Source organism: Myotis daubentonii, chromosome 3 (assembly GCF_963259705.1).
Source record: "Myotis daubentonii chromosome 3, mMyoDau2.1, whole genome shotgun sequence".
NCBI lineage: Eukaryota > Metazoa > Chordata > Mammalia > Chiroptera > Vespertilionidae > Myotis > Myotis daubentonii.
In genome coordinates this window covers 203,325,299-203,343,746 of record NC_081842.1, presented here as the reverse complement: position 1 = coordinate 203,343,746, position 18,448 = coordinate 203,325,299, and the positions used below count along the sequence as shown (strand labels likewise).

Genomic DNA, 18,448 nt, shown 5'->3' with positions numbered 1-18,448 from the left:
CTGCTTCCTCGTTTTCCTGTCGGAGCAGGAGCCAGAAAATGAAACAGGAAACAGAGCGGAAGAGGAGGGGGGTGGGTAGCAGAGAAGGAAAAGGAGGAGAAATTGCAGGGAAGTAGAAGATCTGGACAAAGTTCTACCTCTAAAGGGTGACAGATGAGTTTTTAGAACATTCTGACTTGTCACAAGAGACTCCTGCCTTTTTTTAAAAAAAAACAACCTATTTTTATTGATTTCAGAGAAGGGCGAGGGAGAGAGAGAGACAGAAACATCAATGATGGGAGAGAATGCTGAAGGGCTGCCTCCTGCACACCCCGTCCTGGGGATGGGGCCTGCAACCCCGACATGTGCCCTGACCGGGAATCAAACCTTGACCATCTGGTTCATAGGTTGACCATCAGCCACTGAGCCACACTGGTCAGGCCAGAGATTTTATTTTTATTTTTTTTACTTCTCTCCTTGCTCTTACGAACATCACTTGAATCATTCATAGCCCCAGGGGATCCAGAGAGGTTGCGTGACAGGCCTGGGGTCCCACAGCCACTGCAAAACAGGGCTGGGGCTGGGCTCCTTGACTTGGGAACCTGTCTTCCACCCGAGACTCCGACCTCCAGCTCTTCGCGTCCTTCTCCGTTGGGAGGAGGCGGACACCCTGAAGTGCCCCGACCGAACCCAACCGTGACCTCCTGGTTCATAGGTCGATGCTCACCACGGAGCCACCCAGGCCAGGGCAACCACGCTCCTTTTTACACGTACATTTTTGAGGGAATTTGGTGTGGGCAGAGGGAAACTTGGAATGCATTTCCTTTCCCCGCGTGAATTCACAGAGCAAGGGCAGTTGGCTCCTGTTGTCTTTGCGGGCAGAGTGCTGCTTGGAGGCCCACAGGCTTGTAGAGTCCGCAGCTGCCCCCCGGCTTCGCCCGTCCACCTCCGGGGTTCCACCTCCGGGGTTCCACCTCCGGGGCCGAGAACCCGCGTCTGTCGCTGAAGAGCCTGGGGTGGGGAGAGTCTTCTCCACTCCACTCCCCCCTCTCCCCCCCGTCCTCTAACCAACAACTGAAACGGGTTTTATGTTTTCTCCACCTTCACACAACGAGTGCCGAAAGGGTAGTGTAGGTCTCCGGGCCTGGAGGGACCCAGAAAGAGTCAGGAGAGGCCGGCCTGGGCTAGTCGGCCCGGGACGCAGCCCGCGCCTTTGTTCCGCCCGCCGAGCGGCTGTTGCTGCAGATAAACCCCCGCGGCTCCGAGGGCAGATAACTGAAACCGCAGGGCCTGGGCTCCCGAGAAACGAGGCGGCGACCCGCGGAGAAGGATTTATTATCGCTTCCTGTAAGCGGGGTGCAAAGTTGTTCTAACCGTTTCCGGTACAGGGACCCACCGGCCGCTCCTCCCCAACAGACGGTTGTGTCGAGTCGGCCTTTTTCCTTCTCCTTTTTGGGCCCCACTTCCTACGAGGGAAGCGGCTCGAAGGAGGAAGGAGAAGGGCGACCTGGGGGTTCTCGGAAGCGCCCTTCTCCGTCCTCACTGGCCGCCCGTGGGGCTGAGGGCTGGCCGGACAGAAGGCCCCCGGGAGCTGGACGAGTTGAAAGTCAAGGGGATCCCCACTCTCTTCACACCCAAGACGCAGGGTGCCGCTCAGGCCACAGACACCCCAAGAAGGCGTGTCCTCCTATTCGGAGAACATCTCCTGTGCGCCGGGCCCCTTGCTGAGCTGGCGCCCCAGAGAGCAGGGAAAGTGCGGCTCGGGCTTCTGTGAAGAGAGGCCGAGGGCAGCCCGACTCCGAGAGCCTTGCGCACACCGGGGACTCTGATGTCGGCGGGATGGAACCGGGGCAAGAACCCCAACTCTGAGACAGCTGCCCGGGGACCAAGTGAAGGCGGGGGAGGGGGCCGAGGGCAGGGCAGTGCGGGGGGGAAGTCTCCAGGGGTCATGAGGGCGGGAAGGTGCCAGGCGAAGGGCTCAGGGCGGAGGGGCTCGGCCGACCCCGCCCCGCAGGCCCGGAGTCATCATGGCCGCCGCGGAGGGGGCGGAGCAGCTCCGAGCCGGGCGGGGCCGCGGCCGGTGGAGCCAGTGCGCAGGCGCGGCCGTTCGGGTCCCCGGATGGCGGAGCTGAGGTTCGGACCCCGTCTGGGAGGTCGAGACGGGCAGATGCTGGGGACTCGGCGCCAGCGTGGGAGCCCGAACGTTCTTGGGGGAGGGAAGTTGTCAAACGGAGGCGGAGGGAAATGAGCGGAGGCCGCCGAGAAGCGGAAGCCCCGCCCCCCCCGCCATCGCGGCCTCGGGGTGCCGCCTCTTCCTCTCCCGTCTCCCGCCCTCCCCTGCCTTCCGGCCCTGCGGCCGGGCCTGGCCCCGCCGACCCCCTCGAAACTATCCCCGGGCCCTTTGGGGAGAGGAGATGCCCGGTGCCAGCTCGGGGCTGTGTCTGAAAGAAGCGGGCTAGACGCGGCTCGCGCCGGCCGGCGGGGCCTCTGGCCTTGAGGACCCTTGTTTCAGCGATTTCCCCACCCACAGGGGATGACAGTCTCCCCAGAGTCCAGGGCTCCCTTCAGGCTTCCCTGCATTCTCAGGTCCTCCCTGCCCTCAGCACACCCGTCGTCGGACAAGACCGGGCTGGGGTAGGGAGACCTGGGTTGTAATCCTGTGTTAGAAAGAGCGCATCCCCTTTGGCCGGTGTGAGGCCTGCTAGGAAGAGCATGAGGTTTCAGAATTTAAAAATGAACGAGAGAAAATGACGTTCTCTTCAAATACAGACTTGAGTGTGCCGCTGGACCCCAGTGAGCCTCAGTTTCCACATCTATAAAAATGGCGATGGTAATTATACTGGCCTCACAGGGTTTAATGAGATCTCTGATGCAAAAACTAGGGAGATTTTTTATTACTCACCTCGGGGGCCTATTTATCTCATGGGAAAATGGAGTACAACTAGTATAGCTTTGTGTCCTGACAGTTCAGAGAGAGTGATTTGGCAAAGGGGTTGTTGGGAATGAGGGTGGCAATTAGCTGAGAGGGAGGACTCACTGGCTTTATTTTGTTTTTACTTGGTTTACCTGTAAATTAGGGCTACAAGTCTCCTGTGGTCGCTGGGGCTAGAGCTTGACTCTGGAGAGAGGAAGGAAGAATGGCAGCCTGGTGAAGAGGCAGAGGTGGGTTAAGTGCTTTTCTGTTCCTAACTTCTCTTCTGCATGTGGGTGGGAACTGAAGAAGGGCAGAGAGGGAAGGGTAGAGAACCAGTGACCCTGTGAGGTTTGGTGGTGCCTGTTTCTATGATTCCTCTTGATTCAGCGAGTCAAATGTTGGAAATGTTGGATAGATTCACAAACTGCCTCTTTGGGGTTTTCCGAAGCTTGCCTTTGAACTGAATTTTGATGAGCAAACCGGTGTGCTGTTGGTGGCCCCTCCCTTCCTCTTGGCTTCCTGGTGATGGAGTAAGCAGCAGGCGCCCCCTTGTGCTGAGGATAGGTACTGTTGCTATTGGCCAATCTTGCTTCCTTTATGGAGAAATTTTATTTTTCTACTAGAGGCCCAGTGCACAAAATTTGTGCACCGGAGGGAGGGTTCCCTCAGTCCAGGAGCCCTCAGGGGATGTCTGACTGTTGGGGAGCAGGCCTGAGCCGGCAGTTGGATGTCCTTAGTGTTGCAGTGGAGGCAGGAGAGGCTCGCTCGCTAGCCATGAGCCCGGCTCAGGGCTTCTGGCTGAGCGGTGCTCCCCCTGTGGGAGCACACTGACCACCAGGGTGCAGCTCCTGCATTGAGCATCTTCCCCCTGGTGGTTACTGAGCATCATAGCAGCCAGTCGTTCTGCTGTTCGGTCGATTTGCATATTACCCTTTTATTATATAGGACTAGAGACCTGGTGCACAGATTCATGCACTGGTGGGGTCCCTCAGCCTGGCCTGCGCCCTCTCACAATCTGGGACCCCTCAGGGGATGTCAGACTGCCATTTTTGGCCCAATCCCCACAGGCCAGGCCAAGTGACCCCACCAGTGGACAAATCTGTGCACCGGGCTTCTTGTATGCATATGAGATCTTGGGTTAATCTCTTCCCGCCCTCTCCCCTACCCCCTTTCCTCTGAGATTCATCAGTCTGTTCCATGTTTCCATGCCTATGCATTGAGTGTCTGCCCCCTTGTGGTCAGTGTGCATCATAGCTACTGGTCCAACGGTCACTTAGGCTTTTAGATATATAGATGGCTTCTTGTGACTTTGTAGTCTTGCTCTTAACAGGAGTATGGTGAGAGGAATACTTTGAGCAGTGATTTTATACCCAGAGCCAATGAACTAGTAATGACACATCCTGTTCTTACCACTTACACTCAATCAGAACACAGGCTTAAAATAGTCTGTTTGTATGCTAGGCCCCGGGGATATAGTTGTGAACCCTTAAGGAAGACAAAGCCTCTGCTCTCCCAAGCAGCTTACTTAAGCAATAGCACCAAGACCACATGTCAGAGTACAATGAGAACACATAGTTTAGTGAAGGTCAGACAAGAATTTCAGACAAGTGATACCTAAAGGCTTGGTAGGTATTAGCCAGATCAGAGAAGAAAGAAAAATATTCCAGCCCTCCCTGTTAATTTCTCAATTTTAATTTTTTTTTTCCTTTAGGGATAGAACCCTGACATACATCAGGAACTCAGTGGATGTTTGTGGGGTGGAACTGGGGCAAGAACACTAAATCAGGGAGTTGTATCTGATGTTTTTGCCCTTCTTTCTGATTTCCCAGACTGGTTTTGTAAGAGCCATTGCTACTTCTTTTAGCCCAAGAGACTGTGTGGTGTGTTGTTTTTTGGTTTTTGTTTTTTGTTTTTTTAATAATAAAAAGCCTTGAAGTGCATTCCTTGCCTCAAAATGGCTTTGCAGTTGTTTATATGTTACTGCCATTCCAACAAAGAAATGCGAAATACATTTTCTCTGTCTCTAGTAGTCAACTCTGTCTTCCCCCTAAGTTTGTTTTAGCAATGTAAGCTGGTTTAAGTCCTGCCGAGTGGTGGTTTTCTTTTCCTTCTCCACTTAATTTAACAGACCAGCTGAACACACATCAGAGAGCTAAGCTGAAGTGTGTAGTCATTATGGTCTTTCCAGTTCAGTTCTATGCCCCATTTTTGGGACTCTGGTTTGGGACCTCGTTTATTATTCTGGGCAAGAGGAAAAGGGCACACACCAAATAACACCAACCACAATATAGATGTAGTAGTACTTCTTCACACTTTAGTCCATTTCACCGTCATGACAGTTTTGTGAGATGGGCAAAATAATCTGATCTCATTGTATACATAAAGAACTGAGGTGACTAAATGAGAACTTGTGAGTGACAGAGCCAGGGCCTGTACTTAGGTCTTTAGTTCCTGCATACTGGAGGGCAGGGGGAGGGGGCACGCAACAAGCTTTTTAAAGATTTGCTGAGAGCCCTAGCCTGTTTTGTTTGGCTCACTGGTTAAAGTGTCGGCCTCTGGGACCTCAGGGTCCCCGATTCGATTCCCATCAAAGGCCGGGAATGAGTGCAAGGCAACCAATCGATGTGTCTCTTTCACATCTATGTTTCTCCATCTCTTCCCCTCCTCCATTCTCTCTTAAAAAAAAAAAAATCAATGGAAAACATATCCTTGGGTGAGGATTAACAAAAAAAAGATTTGCTGTGAATTTAGCTTTCCGATTTCATGCCTATATGTGTGGAATTTTCCCAACAAGAATACAGTGCTTCAGAGTGACACCAAATGACATCTGCCTTCAAGATGCTTTTCCCTCATTTGGGAAGTTAAGTGGTTAAATTTGCCTAGTAATGCTGAAGGGGGAGTCTCCTGTGGAGAGTGCTTTCAGGAATTTACTTTCAGCCCATGTGTGACATTTCCTTCTTGGGTTTTGGAGTTTAGAAACCTGAGGGAGCTCAGTCCTGGCAGCAACACCCCTGAGTTCCTGTGGTGAGAGGATGTGGCCCCTGGACCCATCCCGGAAAGAGGTGCTGAGGTTTGCGGTCAGCTGCCGGGTCCTGACTCTGGTGCTACAGGTCAGTCTCTGATCTTTTGTGCTGAACATGCCGTTGCCACATGACTGGGCTAGACACTTAGCCCAGTGGGTTGGAACCATAGACACTTAGGCTTCATAGCTGGAAAATGGGCAAGACTCTTAGGAATGGTCTTTAATCCCTTGTTTTACACATGAACAGCAGAGGCCCAGAAGGTTTAAAGAACTTCCCTAAAGTCACTACGCTGCTGTAAAAAAAGAAGGAATTCTTTTTTTTTTTTTTTAAATAGTCGTGTTCTTTTTATTTATTTATTTATTTATTTGGTTTTTTACAGAGAGGAAGGGAGAGGGATAGAGGGTTAGAAACATCGATGAGAGAGAAACATCGATCAGCTGCCTCCTGCACACTCCCCACTGGGGATGTGCCCGCAACCAAGGTACATGCCCTTGACCGGAATCAAACCCGGGACCCTTCAGTCCGCAGGCCGATGCTCTATCCACTGAGCCAAACTGGTCAGGGCAAGAAGGAATTCTTACCATTTGCAACAGCATGGATGGAACTGGAGAGCATTATGCTAAGTGAAATAAGGTAGTCAGTGAAAGAAAAATACCACATGATTTCACTCATTTGTGGAATATAAAGAACATTATAAACTGATGAACAAAAATAGATACAGAGGCAAAGAAGCATCGAACAGACTGTCAAACTACAGCGGGAAGGCTGGGGAGGGTTAGGGGTGAGGGTAAGAGATCAACCAAAGGACTAGTATGCATGCATATAAGCATAACCAATGGATGCAAGACACTGGCGGGGGGGGGCGGGGAAGGGCATGTGCTGGGTGGTAGGGGAGGCTGGGGAAAGGTCAATGGGGAAAAAAGGAGACATATGTACTACTATTTGTAATACTTTAAACAATAAGATTTTTAAAAAGAAAAGAGAAGGGCCAGAATCAGAACCCAGGTTTCCTAACTCCTGAGCTAGTGGTCTTTCCAACAGGCCATGATGTTCTGTAACCAGAGATGACATCAGGGTGTGACAACTCAAAGCATTAGCCTGGATCCCCTACGCAGGAGACTGAGCACTATGTCAATCAGTTGAATGGGAAAGAGGTGGCAATGTCCTGAGACCATCTGTGTATATTTGTTTAGTCAGTAGTGCAGATGTTCTTAACCTTGGCTGCACATTAGAATCACCTGGGAATCTTTTTAAAATCCTGATTTCTGGGCCTCATCCTCCGGAAATTCTGTTTCTTTGTTATGGGGTAGGGCCACGACATTAGTAACAAAGAAACAGAATTTCCGGAGGATGAGGCCCAGAAATCAGGATTTTAAAAAGATTCCCAGGTGATTCTAATGTGCAGCCAAGGTTGAGAACCGCTGCAGTGTCTCCTGCTCTTCTCCCAGGTGTCTCCCCTTGCTGCCTCACCCACACACAGCTCTCAGAATCCATTCACTATTGCAAAACTCCCTTTCTCCTCCAAGGCTGTCCTTATACATATTTTAATTAAACTTCATGTATGTATGAGATAAATGCAGTGCCTAGCACAATGCCCAATGTTTAGTAGGTTCTTAGTACGTGTTGGTAAATGTAGTCAACATTCTAGGTATGTTGTCTTATTAGCATAATTATGTGTCTCTTTTATCATAAGCTTTATTCTCTCTGAGGCTCATAGCTGGTTCCTTTGTGGAAATCCCCTTTTCTCTTTTCTCCCTTACTATAGGAGGCATAGCAGGCTCTGCTGGCTCCCAAGTTTAGTTAAAAGTGTCTTCAACATGGAGACTAAGGCTGTTTTCACTATTTGAAGTGGCCTGATTACCAAAGAAACTGACCAAAAAGAGAAAGAGCCTTAAAAATGGGGTTGTACTGTGGTGCCAGGCTGGAGAAACTAACTCAGTGATAGCTTGGAACCAGTATCAGCTGAGTGATTGGCAGAGCCAATGGAGCAGTACTGTGAATCGGCATCTGGGATAGGAAACCAGTACAGCTGGGTTCTAATTCAGTTGATTTGGAAACAGGATGTTTTGTAGACTGTTCACTCAATCACCAAAAGTTTATTAAGTACCTACTCTGTCCCACGAACTGTGCTAGGTGGTAAGTATAAAAGTAATGGTGTCTTGCCTAACTGGTTTGGCTCAGTGGATAGAGCATCGGCCTGCGGACTCAAGGGTCCCAGGTTCGATTCCGGTCAAGGGCATGTACCTTGGTTGCGGGCACATCCCCAGTGGGGAGTGTGCAGGAGGCAGCTGATCGATGTTTCTCTCTCATCAATGTTTCTAACTCTCTATCCCTCTCCCTTCCTCTCTGTAAAAAATCAATAAAATATATATATATATATATATATAAAGTAATGGTGTCCTTTCCCTTAAGTAACTCACAATCTAATCTGGCAAAAAGATATTTAACAATATGCTATTTTGTTATTTCTCCCACTGCCAACCCTTCTAGTTTTAAAGGTAATGCCATCAGAATATATTGCCAATTACTCTTCATTGTTGCTGTCACTGTGGTGTGTTTTTTTAAAATATATTTTTATTGATTTCAGAGAGGAAGGGAGAGGGAGAGATAGAAACATCAATAATGAGAGAGAATCATTGATCGGCTCCCTCCTGCACACCCCCCGCTGGGGATTGAGCCCACAACCCAGGCACATGCCATTGACTGAATCGAAACTGGGACCTTTCAGTTTGCAGGCCGTGGCTCTATCCACTGAGCCAAACCAGCTATAGCTGTCATCTGTGTTAATGACAGCTCATTCCTCCTTATTCCTTGAAAGTTTTAGCTTCTGATTCAGTTACTCTTTCCAGCACAACTGTTGATTTCTTGGTGGTTTGAATATTAATAAGGCTGATACACCTGACCATTATCTCCTATCATTTCAGCTCACTTTCTCTAGTATCCCAGCTCTAATGATTCTTTTAACCCCTCAGGATTTATAATCCATTGATCCTACCACTTTCCGCTGACTCTCACCAACCTCAAGCCTTCAGCTCCACTTTTTTTTTTTAAATATATTTTATTGATTTTTTACAGAGAAGAAGGGAGAGGGATAGAGAGTTAGAAACATCGATGAGACAGAAACATCGATCAGCCGCCTCCTGCACACCCCCCAGTGGGAATGTGCCCGCAACCAAGGCACATGCCCCCGACCAGAATCGAACCTGGGACCCTTGAGTCCGCAGGCCGACGCTCTATCCACTGAGCCAAACCGGTTCGGCAGCTCCACTTTTTACCTAGCTTGGATTCCATGCTCCATCATGCATACACACACAGCTCACTTACTCCCTTCTCCCTATGTCCAACCTTGGTTAAATTCAGTTCTCTGTCATTCCATGCTTGCATCTGCCCAGAGTAAAACACACAACTGTAGTAACTAGTTTCCTTTTATTCAATATCATTAATCCAATTGAGTCTTTAATACTACCTGGCAATGTTAGTGTATTTCTCTCGTCCATGCACCCACCCCACCTTCACTTTTGGCACATTCGAATCACTGGGGAGAGTTTTAAAAAAACTCAATGCCCAGGCTGTAACCCATACCAGTTAAATCATTAACTCTGGAGAAGGAACCCAGGCATTGGTATTTCTAAAACTACCTGGGTGATTCCTTGTTTTGAGAATTGAGATTATAGATGACATATTTTACATGTGTTAGTCTTTTTTTTTTTTTTAATTAAATCTTTATTGTTCAGATTATTACATTTGTTCCTTTTTTCCCCCCCCATAACTCCCCTCCTCCCAGTTCCCGCCCCACCCTCCGCCCTCACTCCCCACCCACTGTCCTCATCCATAGGTGCACGATTTTTGTCCAGTCTCTTCCCACATCTCCCACACCCCTTTCCCCCCCAAGAATAGTCAGTCCATTCCCTTTCTATGTCCCTGATTCTATTATAATCACCAGTTCATTCTGTTCATCAGATTATTTATTCACTTGATTCTTAGATTCACTTGTTGATAGATGCATATTTGTTGTTCATAATTTGTATCTTTACCTTTTTCTTCCTCTTCCTCTTCTTAAAGGATACCTTTCAGCATTTCATATAATCCTGGTTTGGTGGTGATGAACTCCTTTAGCTTTTCCTTATCTGTGAAGCTCTTTATCTGACCTTCAATTCTGAATGATAGCTTTGCTGGATAAAGTAATCTTGGTTGTAGGTTCTTGGTATTCATCACTTGGAATATTTCTTGCCACTCCCTTCTGGCCTGCAAAGTTTCTGTTGAGAAATCCGCTGACAGTCGTATGGGTATTCCCTTGTAGGTAACTGAGTTTCTTTCTCTTGCTGTTTTTAAGATTCTCTCTTTATCTTTTGCTCTTGGCATTTTAATTATGATGTGTCTTGGTGTGGTCCTCTTTGGATTCCTTTTGTTTGGGGTTCTCCGCGCTTCTTGGACCTGAAAGTCCATTTCTTTCACCAGGTGGGGGAAGTTTTCTGTCATTATTTCTTCAAATAGGTTTTCAATATCTTGCTCTCTCTCATCTTCTGGCACCCCTATAATTCTGATGTTGGTACGCTTGAAGCTGTCCCAGAGGCTCTTTACACTATCCTCGCATTTTTGGATTCTTTTTTCATTTTGCTTTTCCGGTTGGATGTTTTTTGCTTCCTCGCATTTCAAATCATTGACTTGATTCTTGCGCTCCTCTGGTCTGCTGTTGGGCGTCTGTATAATATTCGTTATTTCAGTCCGTGTATGCTTAATTTCTCGTTGGTTCCCCAATATAAGATCGAGGGTCTTATTAGTTTTCGTGTAGATGTCATTAAGTTTATCGACAGCTTCTAAACAGTTCTTGAGAGACCTTAAAAGTGTGGTTCTGAACTCTATATCTTCCATTGACAATTTTGTCCTGTTTCTTTGTCTCCGCATTTTGTTATGCTTCCTTGGTGTACCCCCTAGTGGTCTTTGTTCGAAGTCTTATAGTTAAATCTTGATTGTTGTAGCTAATTCCAGGGAGGGTTTGACCTCCAGGCCAAGTGGCTATGAGAATCAGCTGTGTCAGCAGTGAGAGAACTTCTGTCCTCTAGGGAGGTGCTAATCTAGCCTTTGCCTGAGGCTATCCGGCAAATGCCTCTGTGCAGGGCTTGGGCGGGGCGGGTCGCACAGGATCAACAGGGTGGGCCGGAGAGAGCAGTTATGGCTGCTCTCAGTCCTGTCCCCAGGGGCTCTGCCTTTCTGAGTCCCAGCACCCGCTGCAAAGCTGGGAGAGAAAGCTGCACTCGCTCTGACCGAAGCCAGACAGTCCCGATTCTCCCGTTTGAGTCTGGGTCCCTAAAGACTCGCCCGTATCTGGTGCTCAGAGTCTGCGACTCCCTCCCGATTGAAAACAACAACCGCGCCCTCCGCCGCCAGCCCGCTCCGAGCACTCCGCACCTCAGAATTTGACTTCACCACTGCGCCTCCTCTGAGTGTCCGTGTGCGTTTCTCTTTCTTCCTAGTTGTAGGACTTCCACTCAGCCAGCGTTCCTGTGGTTCTGGGTGATGTCCCTTCCGTGTTTTAGTTTCACTTTTGAAGTAGTTGTTCAAAGCAGCAAACTCCGGCGTTAACCTATGCCGCCATCTTGGTTCTCCCATGTGTTAGTCTTTAATCAAGTCTGTAATGTCTTTTCCCCAAATTGCTTTCCTGAGTAAAAAATAGAAGCAACCAGAAGAGACTTTTTATATATATATATATATATATATATATATATATATATATATATATATATATATTTATTGATTTCAGAGAGGAAGGGAGAGGAAGAGAAAGATAGAAACACCAATGATGAGAGAGAATCATGGATCGGCTGCCTCCTGCATGCCCCCTACTGGGGATCGAGCCCGCAACCCTGGCATGTGCCCTTGACTGGAATCGAACCCAGGACCCTTCAGTCCACAGGCTGATGCTCTATCCACTGAGCCAAACCAGCCAGGGCCAGAAGCGACTTTCTGCATGCTCACACCACATCCATCAGCATACCTACATCTTCACCTCTGTGCCTTCACTGGGAGGTTGGGTGAGCTGTCTGTCCTCCTCTCCAAGGCTGGCTCTCCACCTGTGCAGCAGATTCCATCCCCTGTCGCCTGCTCCAGCGGTTTTCCATTCTCTTTCTTGTGTACTCATTTCCTTTCCACGAATTTATTCCCACTGGCAAACACTTATCTCCCACCTTAAATATATATTTTTTTTATTGATTTCAGAGAGGAAGGGAGAGGGAAAGATAGAAACATCAATGATGAGAGAGAATCATTGATCAGCTGCCTCCTGCATGCCCCCTGCTGGGAATTGAACCCACAACCTGGACATGTGACCTGACTGGGAATTGAACTGTGACCTCAACCACAGAGCCACACCAGCTGGGCTATCTCCCACCTTAAAAAAAAAAGATTTATCTTTACCCAAATTGTCACTCTCCTATTACCCCATTTCTCTGCTTGCCTTTACAGCAAACCTCCTCCAAATAATTGTCTTATGCACTATCTCCCTTCTTCCCTTCGCTGTTGAACCCAGTCTAGGCAATCTTCTCTTTCCTCTACCCCACTGAAATAGCTCTTCTCAAAGTCACCAGTGACCTTCACATTGCTAAATCTAGTGATCAGTTTTCAGTCCCCATCTTACTTGACTTATTGGTAGCACTTAACAGAACTGACCACTCCCTTGCTTCACTTGGATCTAAGACACCATACTCTCCTATTTTTCCCCTACCTCACTGACTGTTTCTTCTTTTTTTGTGTGTGATTTTGAAAGCACATTTATTAAAGCTGGGGACAGTTAAACAAGGAAGGGCTTAGAATAGACGAAACAACTTTTCTATCCTAGGCAGGGCTGCTTAGCTCTCTAGACATGTTATAGAAAAGAAATGAGTCTAGCGGAACTGCTTTGGCTCACTGAGAAATCAGAGAAAAGGGGACACTGGAAACAATGAGGGTTAGCCCAGGACGAGCTGCCCGCTGCCCATTGCTCCCGTGGTTGCAAGTCTCCTGGGGTCCCCTAGAGTTTAGGAGATCCATGCCTGAAAGGGAAGAAGGGAAAGGAAAAGCTGCAGGGGTGCTCTTGGAGGAGGAGTGTGCCTGACTGTTTTTTATCTTCACTGCTGGATCCTCACCCCCTTTCAAGTCACTAAATGTTGATGGGAACAGGGCCCAGTCTGCGGAGCTCTATCTGTATGTCCTAGTGCTCGCATTCAGTCCCATACCTTTAAATACTGCCCATTACTTATGCCGCCCAAATTTTTATCTCTAGCCCTGATCATTCTTCTGACCTTCAGACTCATATATCTCACTGCCTCGTTGACCTCTGCACTGGAATGTCCAACTCAAATTTAACCAGTCCAAAACTGACTGATTCCCCCAAACAAATCTGTTCTTAATTTTATTTAATAGTAATTCTTTTCTTCTAGTTGTTCAAGCAAACTCCTGGTTCTTCTTCATCCCCAGGCTCTCTTCAATGCCATCATCCCGGATCACCATGCAGAAGCCTTCTCTCCTCCTCGCCTTGCCCCCTCGGGCTCTGTGGACCAGCTCGTGGAAGGTCTTCTGGGTGGCCTGTCTCACTGGGATGCTGAACACTTTCTGTTCATTGCTGAGCATGGCTACCTGTATGAGCACAACTTCGCCTTCTTCCCTGGTTTCCCCCTGGCCCTGTTGGTGGGGACTGAATTGCTGAGACCCCTGCGGGGGTTACTGAGCCTACGGAGTTGCCTGTTAATCTCAGTAGCATCGCTCAATTCCTTGTTCTCTATCCTGGCTGCAGTTGCACTTCACGACCTGGGCTGTCTGGTTTTGCACTGTCCCCGCCAGGCCTTTTACGGAGCACTGCTTTTCTGCCTCAGCCCTGCCAATGTCTTCCTGGCTGCTGGTTACTCAGAAGCTTTGTTTGCCCTCCTGACATTCGCCGCCATGGGGCAGCTGGAAAGGGGCCGAAGCTGGACTGGTGGGCTCCTCTTTGCCCTTGCTGCTGGTGTACGCTCCAACGGGCTGGTCAGCATTGGCTTCCTTGTGCACTCTCAGTGCCGAGGCTTTCTCTCTTCTCTCCGGGTGCTGAATCCTCCGAGACAGCTCTTGAAGCTGATGGGCTCTGTGTTCCTGTCTGTGCTCACGCTTGGTCTTCCCTTTGCCCTCTTTCAGTATTATGCCTACACCCAGTTCTGTCTGCCGGGCTCAGCCCGCTCCGTCCCTAAGCCCTTGGTGCAGTTAGCTGTGGACAAGGGCTACCGGATTGCAGAGGGAAATGAACCACCTTGGTGCTCCTGGGAACTTCCGCTAATATACAGCTATATCCAGGATGTCTACTGGAATGTTGGCTTTTTGAGATACTATGAGCTTAAGCAGGTGCCCAATTTTCTGCTGGCTGCACCAGTGGCTATACTGGTTACCTGGGGAACGTGGACATATGTGACCACCCACCCGTGGCTCTGCCTTACACTTGGGATGCGAAGGAACAAGAGCGATGAGACTCTAGAGAAGCCTGATCCTGGATTCCTCAGTCCTCGGGTGTTTGTGTACCTGGTTCACGCTGCAGCGCTGCTGCTATTTGGCAGTTTGTGCATGCACGTTCAGGTGAGGTGGATTCCTGGCTGGGAAAAGGATGTGAATACAGACAGAATCCCTGGGCCAGGAATGGGGAAGACGACTAACTTCTCCCATTTGAGTGAACTGTGCCTAGTTTGTTTATTCAACAACTATGTGAGGGCTTTATTTGTGCTAGACCCTGGGTCAGACCACAGAAGATGGAACATGAGTAAGATAAGATTGCTGCCCTAATGCATCTCATGGTAGAAATGGGAGAGAGACATTGAACAGGTAAAATTATAGGACAGTGGGATGAGAGAGAATTTGCTGTTCTGAGATAAAGTATTGTTGGAAGCACAGAGGAACAAAATAGCTGACTGAAGGAGGGTGTCATATTTAGGCCAGGTCATAAAGAATACGAAGAAATTCCATTTAAGAAGCAAAGGAAGGGTGTGTGCAAATATATGAGAATTGTAAGAAGACCTGATTTGACTGAGATAGAGGAATGGGCACAGAGAATAACTCTGGGACCTTCCCCTAATACACAGTTATACCCAGAATGTCAACTTGATAGTTGGCTCTCTGAGGTACTCAGCAGGTGCTCAGTTTTCAGAGGAGACATCTTGTGCAATGTTTGGGGTGGTGGTGTAATATAAAGGGATGGAAAGGTTTGATCATTAATTCCATCTTTTGTTGTTGTTGTTAATCCTCACTCAAGGATATTTTTCCATTGATTTTTAGAGAGAGTGGAAGGGAGAGGGGGAGACAGAGAAACATCGATGTGAGAGAGACACATTGCTTGGTTGCCTCCAGCATGTACCCCCGACCAGGGCTGGGGAACCTGCAACCAAGGTACGTGCCCTTGGCTGGAATTGAACCCGGGACGCTTCAGTCTGTGGGCTGACACTCCATCTACTGAGCCAAAATGGCTAAGGCAATTTCATCTTTTTTGTTTCTGGCTGTGGCTCCAGTTTCATCTTAACTCTGAGGAAGTCTTTTTGTCTCCATACTGTCTCTCCTTAGCAGTTTCAGGCACACATGGGCTGTTTGTAAAGTTCTCTGAGCTGTGTGAATAAGAGGCATAGGGGAAACAGAAAATAGCATTCTGTGTTTGTAGCTGGATTCGCTAGTAGAGGGAATGCCAGCAAAGGTTAGCATTTCCAGGTAAGTGAGGGAGGCCATTTGGCTCTGAACTCCCCTAGAAGGGAGAATGTTAAACCATAGTATCGTCTGCTCCCTTTCCCTCTGCTTTGTATCCCCCTGGGATGAGGGAACCACCTTACATTCCCAAAGCCCCACATCACAACCTAGAGTTTAGAGTCCAAGCCCTAGGGTATAATTGGACCCCGCAAAGGGTTTTTTTTATTGATTAACTCATTATTGTGGTAATTAGTCTAGCTATTTTTATTTGTAACATTGAGGTCACTGGCTCATATCATGCACAGCTTTATAAGGCATATCCTAAGCTATACTAAATGTTATGTCCAGTGTAATACATTTCCAGTCATGGGATTATAGTTCACCCAGCAGCAGGCAAGCCCCAGGCTGGTCCAATTTGAGGCAGTGACATTCCAATAAATGTGTGGGTTTCCCCCTATTATGATTTCCAGGTTCTCACCAGGTTTTTGGGTTCCTCCACTCCTGTTGTGTACTGGTTTCCAGCTTACTTGCTTCAGCATCAAGAGCCACTGCTGAGATCTCTAGAGACTGTGCCTTGGAAGCCTCTTGCAGAAGACTCCCTACCAGGACAAAAGGTCCCCAGAAACTCTATCATGGGACTTTTGTACAACTGGAAAACCTGTTCTCGAGTCACACGATGCATTCTAGGCTACTTCCTGACTTACTGGCTCCTGGGACTCCTCCTGCATTGCAACTTCCTGCCTTGGACATGACCTGGAGTCTCAGGGGACAGACTTGAAGCCAACTTAACCAGGAATCTGAAAGTACAAATATATAAAAACACTGCCTGCACTGCCTTGGGATCCTTGCTCTGTCCATTAGAACCTCTCTCTCTCTATTTGAAGGTTGGTTAGGAGTGGGAACGGTATGAGTGACTGGAGATCCCCTATGGTCCTGGCTATGGAAAATTTTAGAATAGTAACTATTTTTACAGAAAGTGAAAAAATTATATTCCAGTTCTGAAGTATACCTGGATCTGTCTCTTCAACCAAGCACAGCAGAGATCATTTTAAACTTACCACTGACCCACATGTAATTTTGTTGTTGTTAATCCTCACCCGAGGATATTTTTTATATATATATATTATTGATTTCAGAGAGGAAGGGAGAGGGAGAAAGAGATAGAAACATCAATGATGAGAGAGAACATTGATTGGCTGCCTCCTGCACACCCTCTACTGGGGATCGAGCCCAGGACCCTTCAGTCTCCAGGCTGATGTTCTGTCCACTGAACCAAAATGGTTAGGGTTCCATAGATTTTTATAGAGTGGAAGGCAGGGGAAGAGAGAGAGAAGGATCCATGTGAGAGAAACACATTGATCAGTTTCCTGCATACGCCCCAACTGGGGCCAGGGATCAAACCTGCAACCCAGGTGTTCGAACCTGCTACCCTTTGGTGTCGAGGGGCCGGGGGGGCAATGCTATAACCATTTAGCAAACTGGCCAGAACCCACATGTAAATTTAAATGTAAATTTCATCAGCCCTGGCTGGGTAGCTCAGTTAGGAACATCGCCCCAATGCACCAAGGTTACAGGTTCAATCCCCAGTCAGAGCACATGCAAGAATCAATGAGCCCTAACTGGTTTGGCTCCATGGATAGAGAGTTGGCCCGTGCCCTGAAGGGTCCCAGGTTCAATTCTGGTCAAGGGCATGTACCTTGGTTGCAGGCTCAATCCCCAGTAGGGGGTGTGCAGGAGGAGGCAGCTGCTTGATGTTTCTCTCTCATCCATGTTTCTATCTCTTCCTCTGTAAAAATCAATAAAAAAAATTTTTAAAAATCATCGAGTGCATAGATAGGTGGAATAACAAATCGGTGTTTCTCTTTCTCAAAATAAATAAATGTAGATTTCATCAAAGGCTCTAGCTAATAGGCTGATAATAGTCCACACATGATGGCAGAGGCCTGAACAGTGTCATGGCAATAGTAAGTAAAGTAGAACCTTCTTTTCTAATTGGGGCATTGTTTCTCATGTTTTTTTTTCATTTATTTATATGAAAAGTCTTACAAAGATAATGCAAATTAAACAACTTTTGGTTAAAGGAGCAATCAGTTACCTTTTTTAAAAAAATACAAATTTTGGGGGAAAAGTCATAGTAAGAAGAGCATTGCACAAGGAAGCAGCAGACCTCTCAATAAAACCCACTTATCAGCTATGTGACCTTGGGAGAGTTTTCAGAGCCTTAGCATCTCTTGAAACTAGAGGAAATGATATTATCCCATAGGGGAAGTTGGGGGTGGGAGGGTGGTATATAATCTCTTGTAGGTCCCTTTCTGTAAGATCTTAAGAGCTGCCTTAAACAATGGAATCATCCCAGTCTAAACACTTATATAGAGGCTCAAAAATGATTTTAAGAGAAAATAGCTCTGCTTTCAGCACTTAGAAGAAACTCCCTCTCCTTGGGTACAACTCTGAGGAGTAACTTAAGTGACCTTTTCTTTGAATGAAGGAAAGCAGTGGTACCTGGCAAATAGGCTCCTTGTCCTGCATAGGTAAACCAGTGCCAGGCAATAAGTGGCCAAAGTGGTGACTGGTTTGCCTGCCGTGCCCAAGTGCCTGTGCTTGCTTGATGGGTAGACATGGGTCAGAGGAGCCAACAAGCAGCATGAACTGATAATTTGTAGGTAAGTCCAAGGTTGAATGAAATGGCATCTGACTGGTCCCATTTGGTTATGAGCCCGTCACTTTAAGGGAAGTAAGACCATTGACCCCTGTGGAGCAGTTTTTGCCCGTTCTTTGAGCTAAAGAAGAGGCTCTGCATCATCACCGTTCCCCATTTGAGTGAAAAATTCCAACAAGCAGAAACTTCAAAATAAATGCTTAATCA

General features: G+C 47.8%; 1 protein-coding gene across 6 annotated transcripts; it reads left to right on the top strand.

Moving 5' to 3' along the window:
• Nucleotides 1-1,925: 1,925 nt before the first annotated feature.
• Nucleotides 1,926-17,662, top strand: PIGV (phosphatidylinositol glycan anchor biosynthesis class V). Of its 6 annotated transcripts, none has more exons than XM_059690672.1 (5): nt 1,933-2,112; nt 3,057-3,141; nt 5,870-6,003; nt 13,369-14,490; nt 16,053-17,662. In XM_059690672.1, exons 3-5 carry the CDS (start codon nt 5,926-5,928, stop codon nt 16,332-16,334), a joined length of 1,482 nt encoding a protein of 493 aa, XP_059546655.1. In that variant the 5' UTR covers nt 1,933-2,112; nt 3,057-3,141; nt 5,870-5,925; the 3' UTR covers nt 16,335-17,662. The 6 variants fall into 6 exon arrangements, with proteins under 6 accessions (XP_059546652.1, XP_059546655.1, XP_059546654.1 ...); XM_059690671.1 differs by lacking the exon at nt 1,933-2,112 and adding an exon at nt 2,119-2,809; XM_059690673.1 differs by lacking the exon at nt 1,933-2,112 and adding an exon at nt 2,571-2,613.
• The last annotated feature ends 786 nt before the right edge of the window (nt 17,663-18,448 follow it).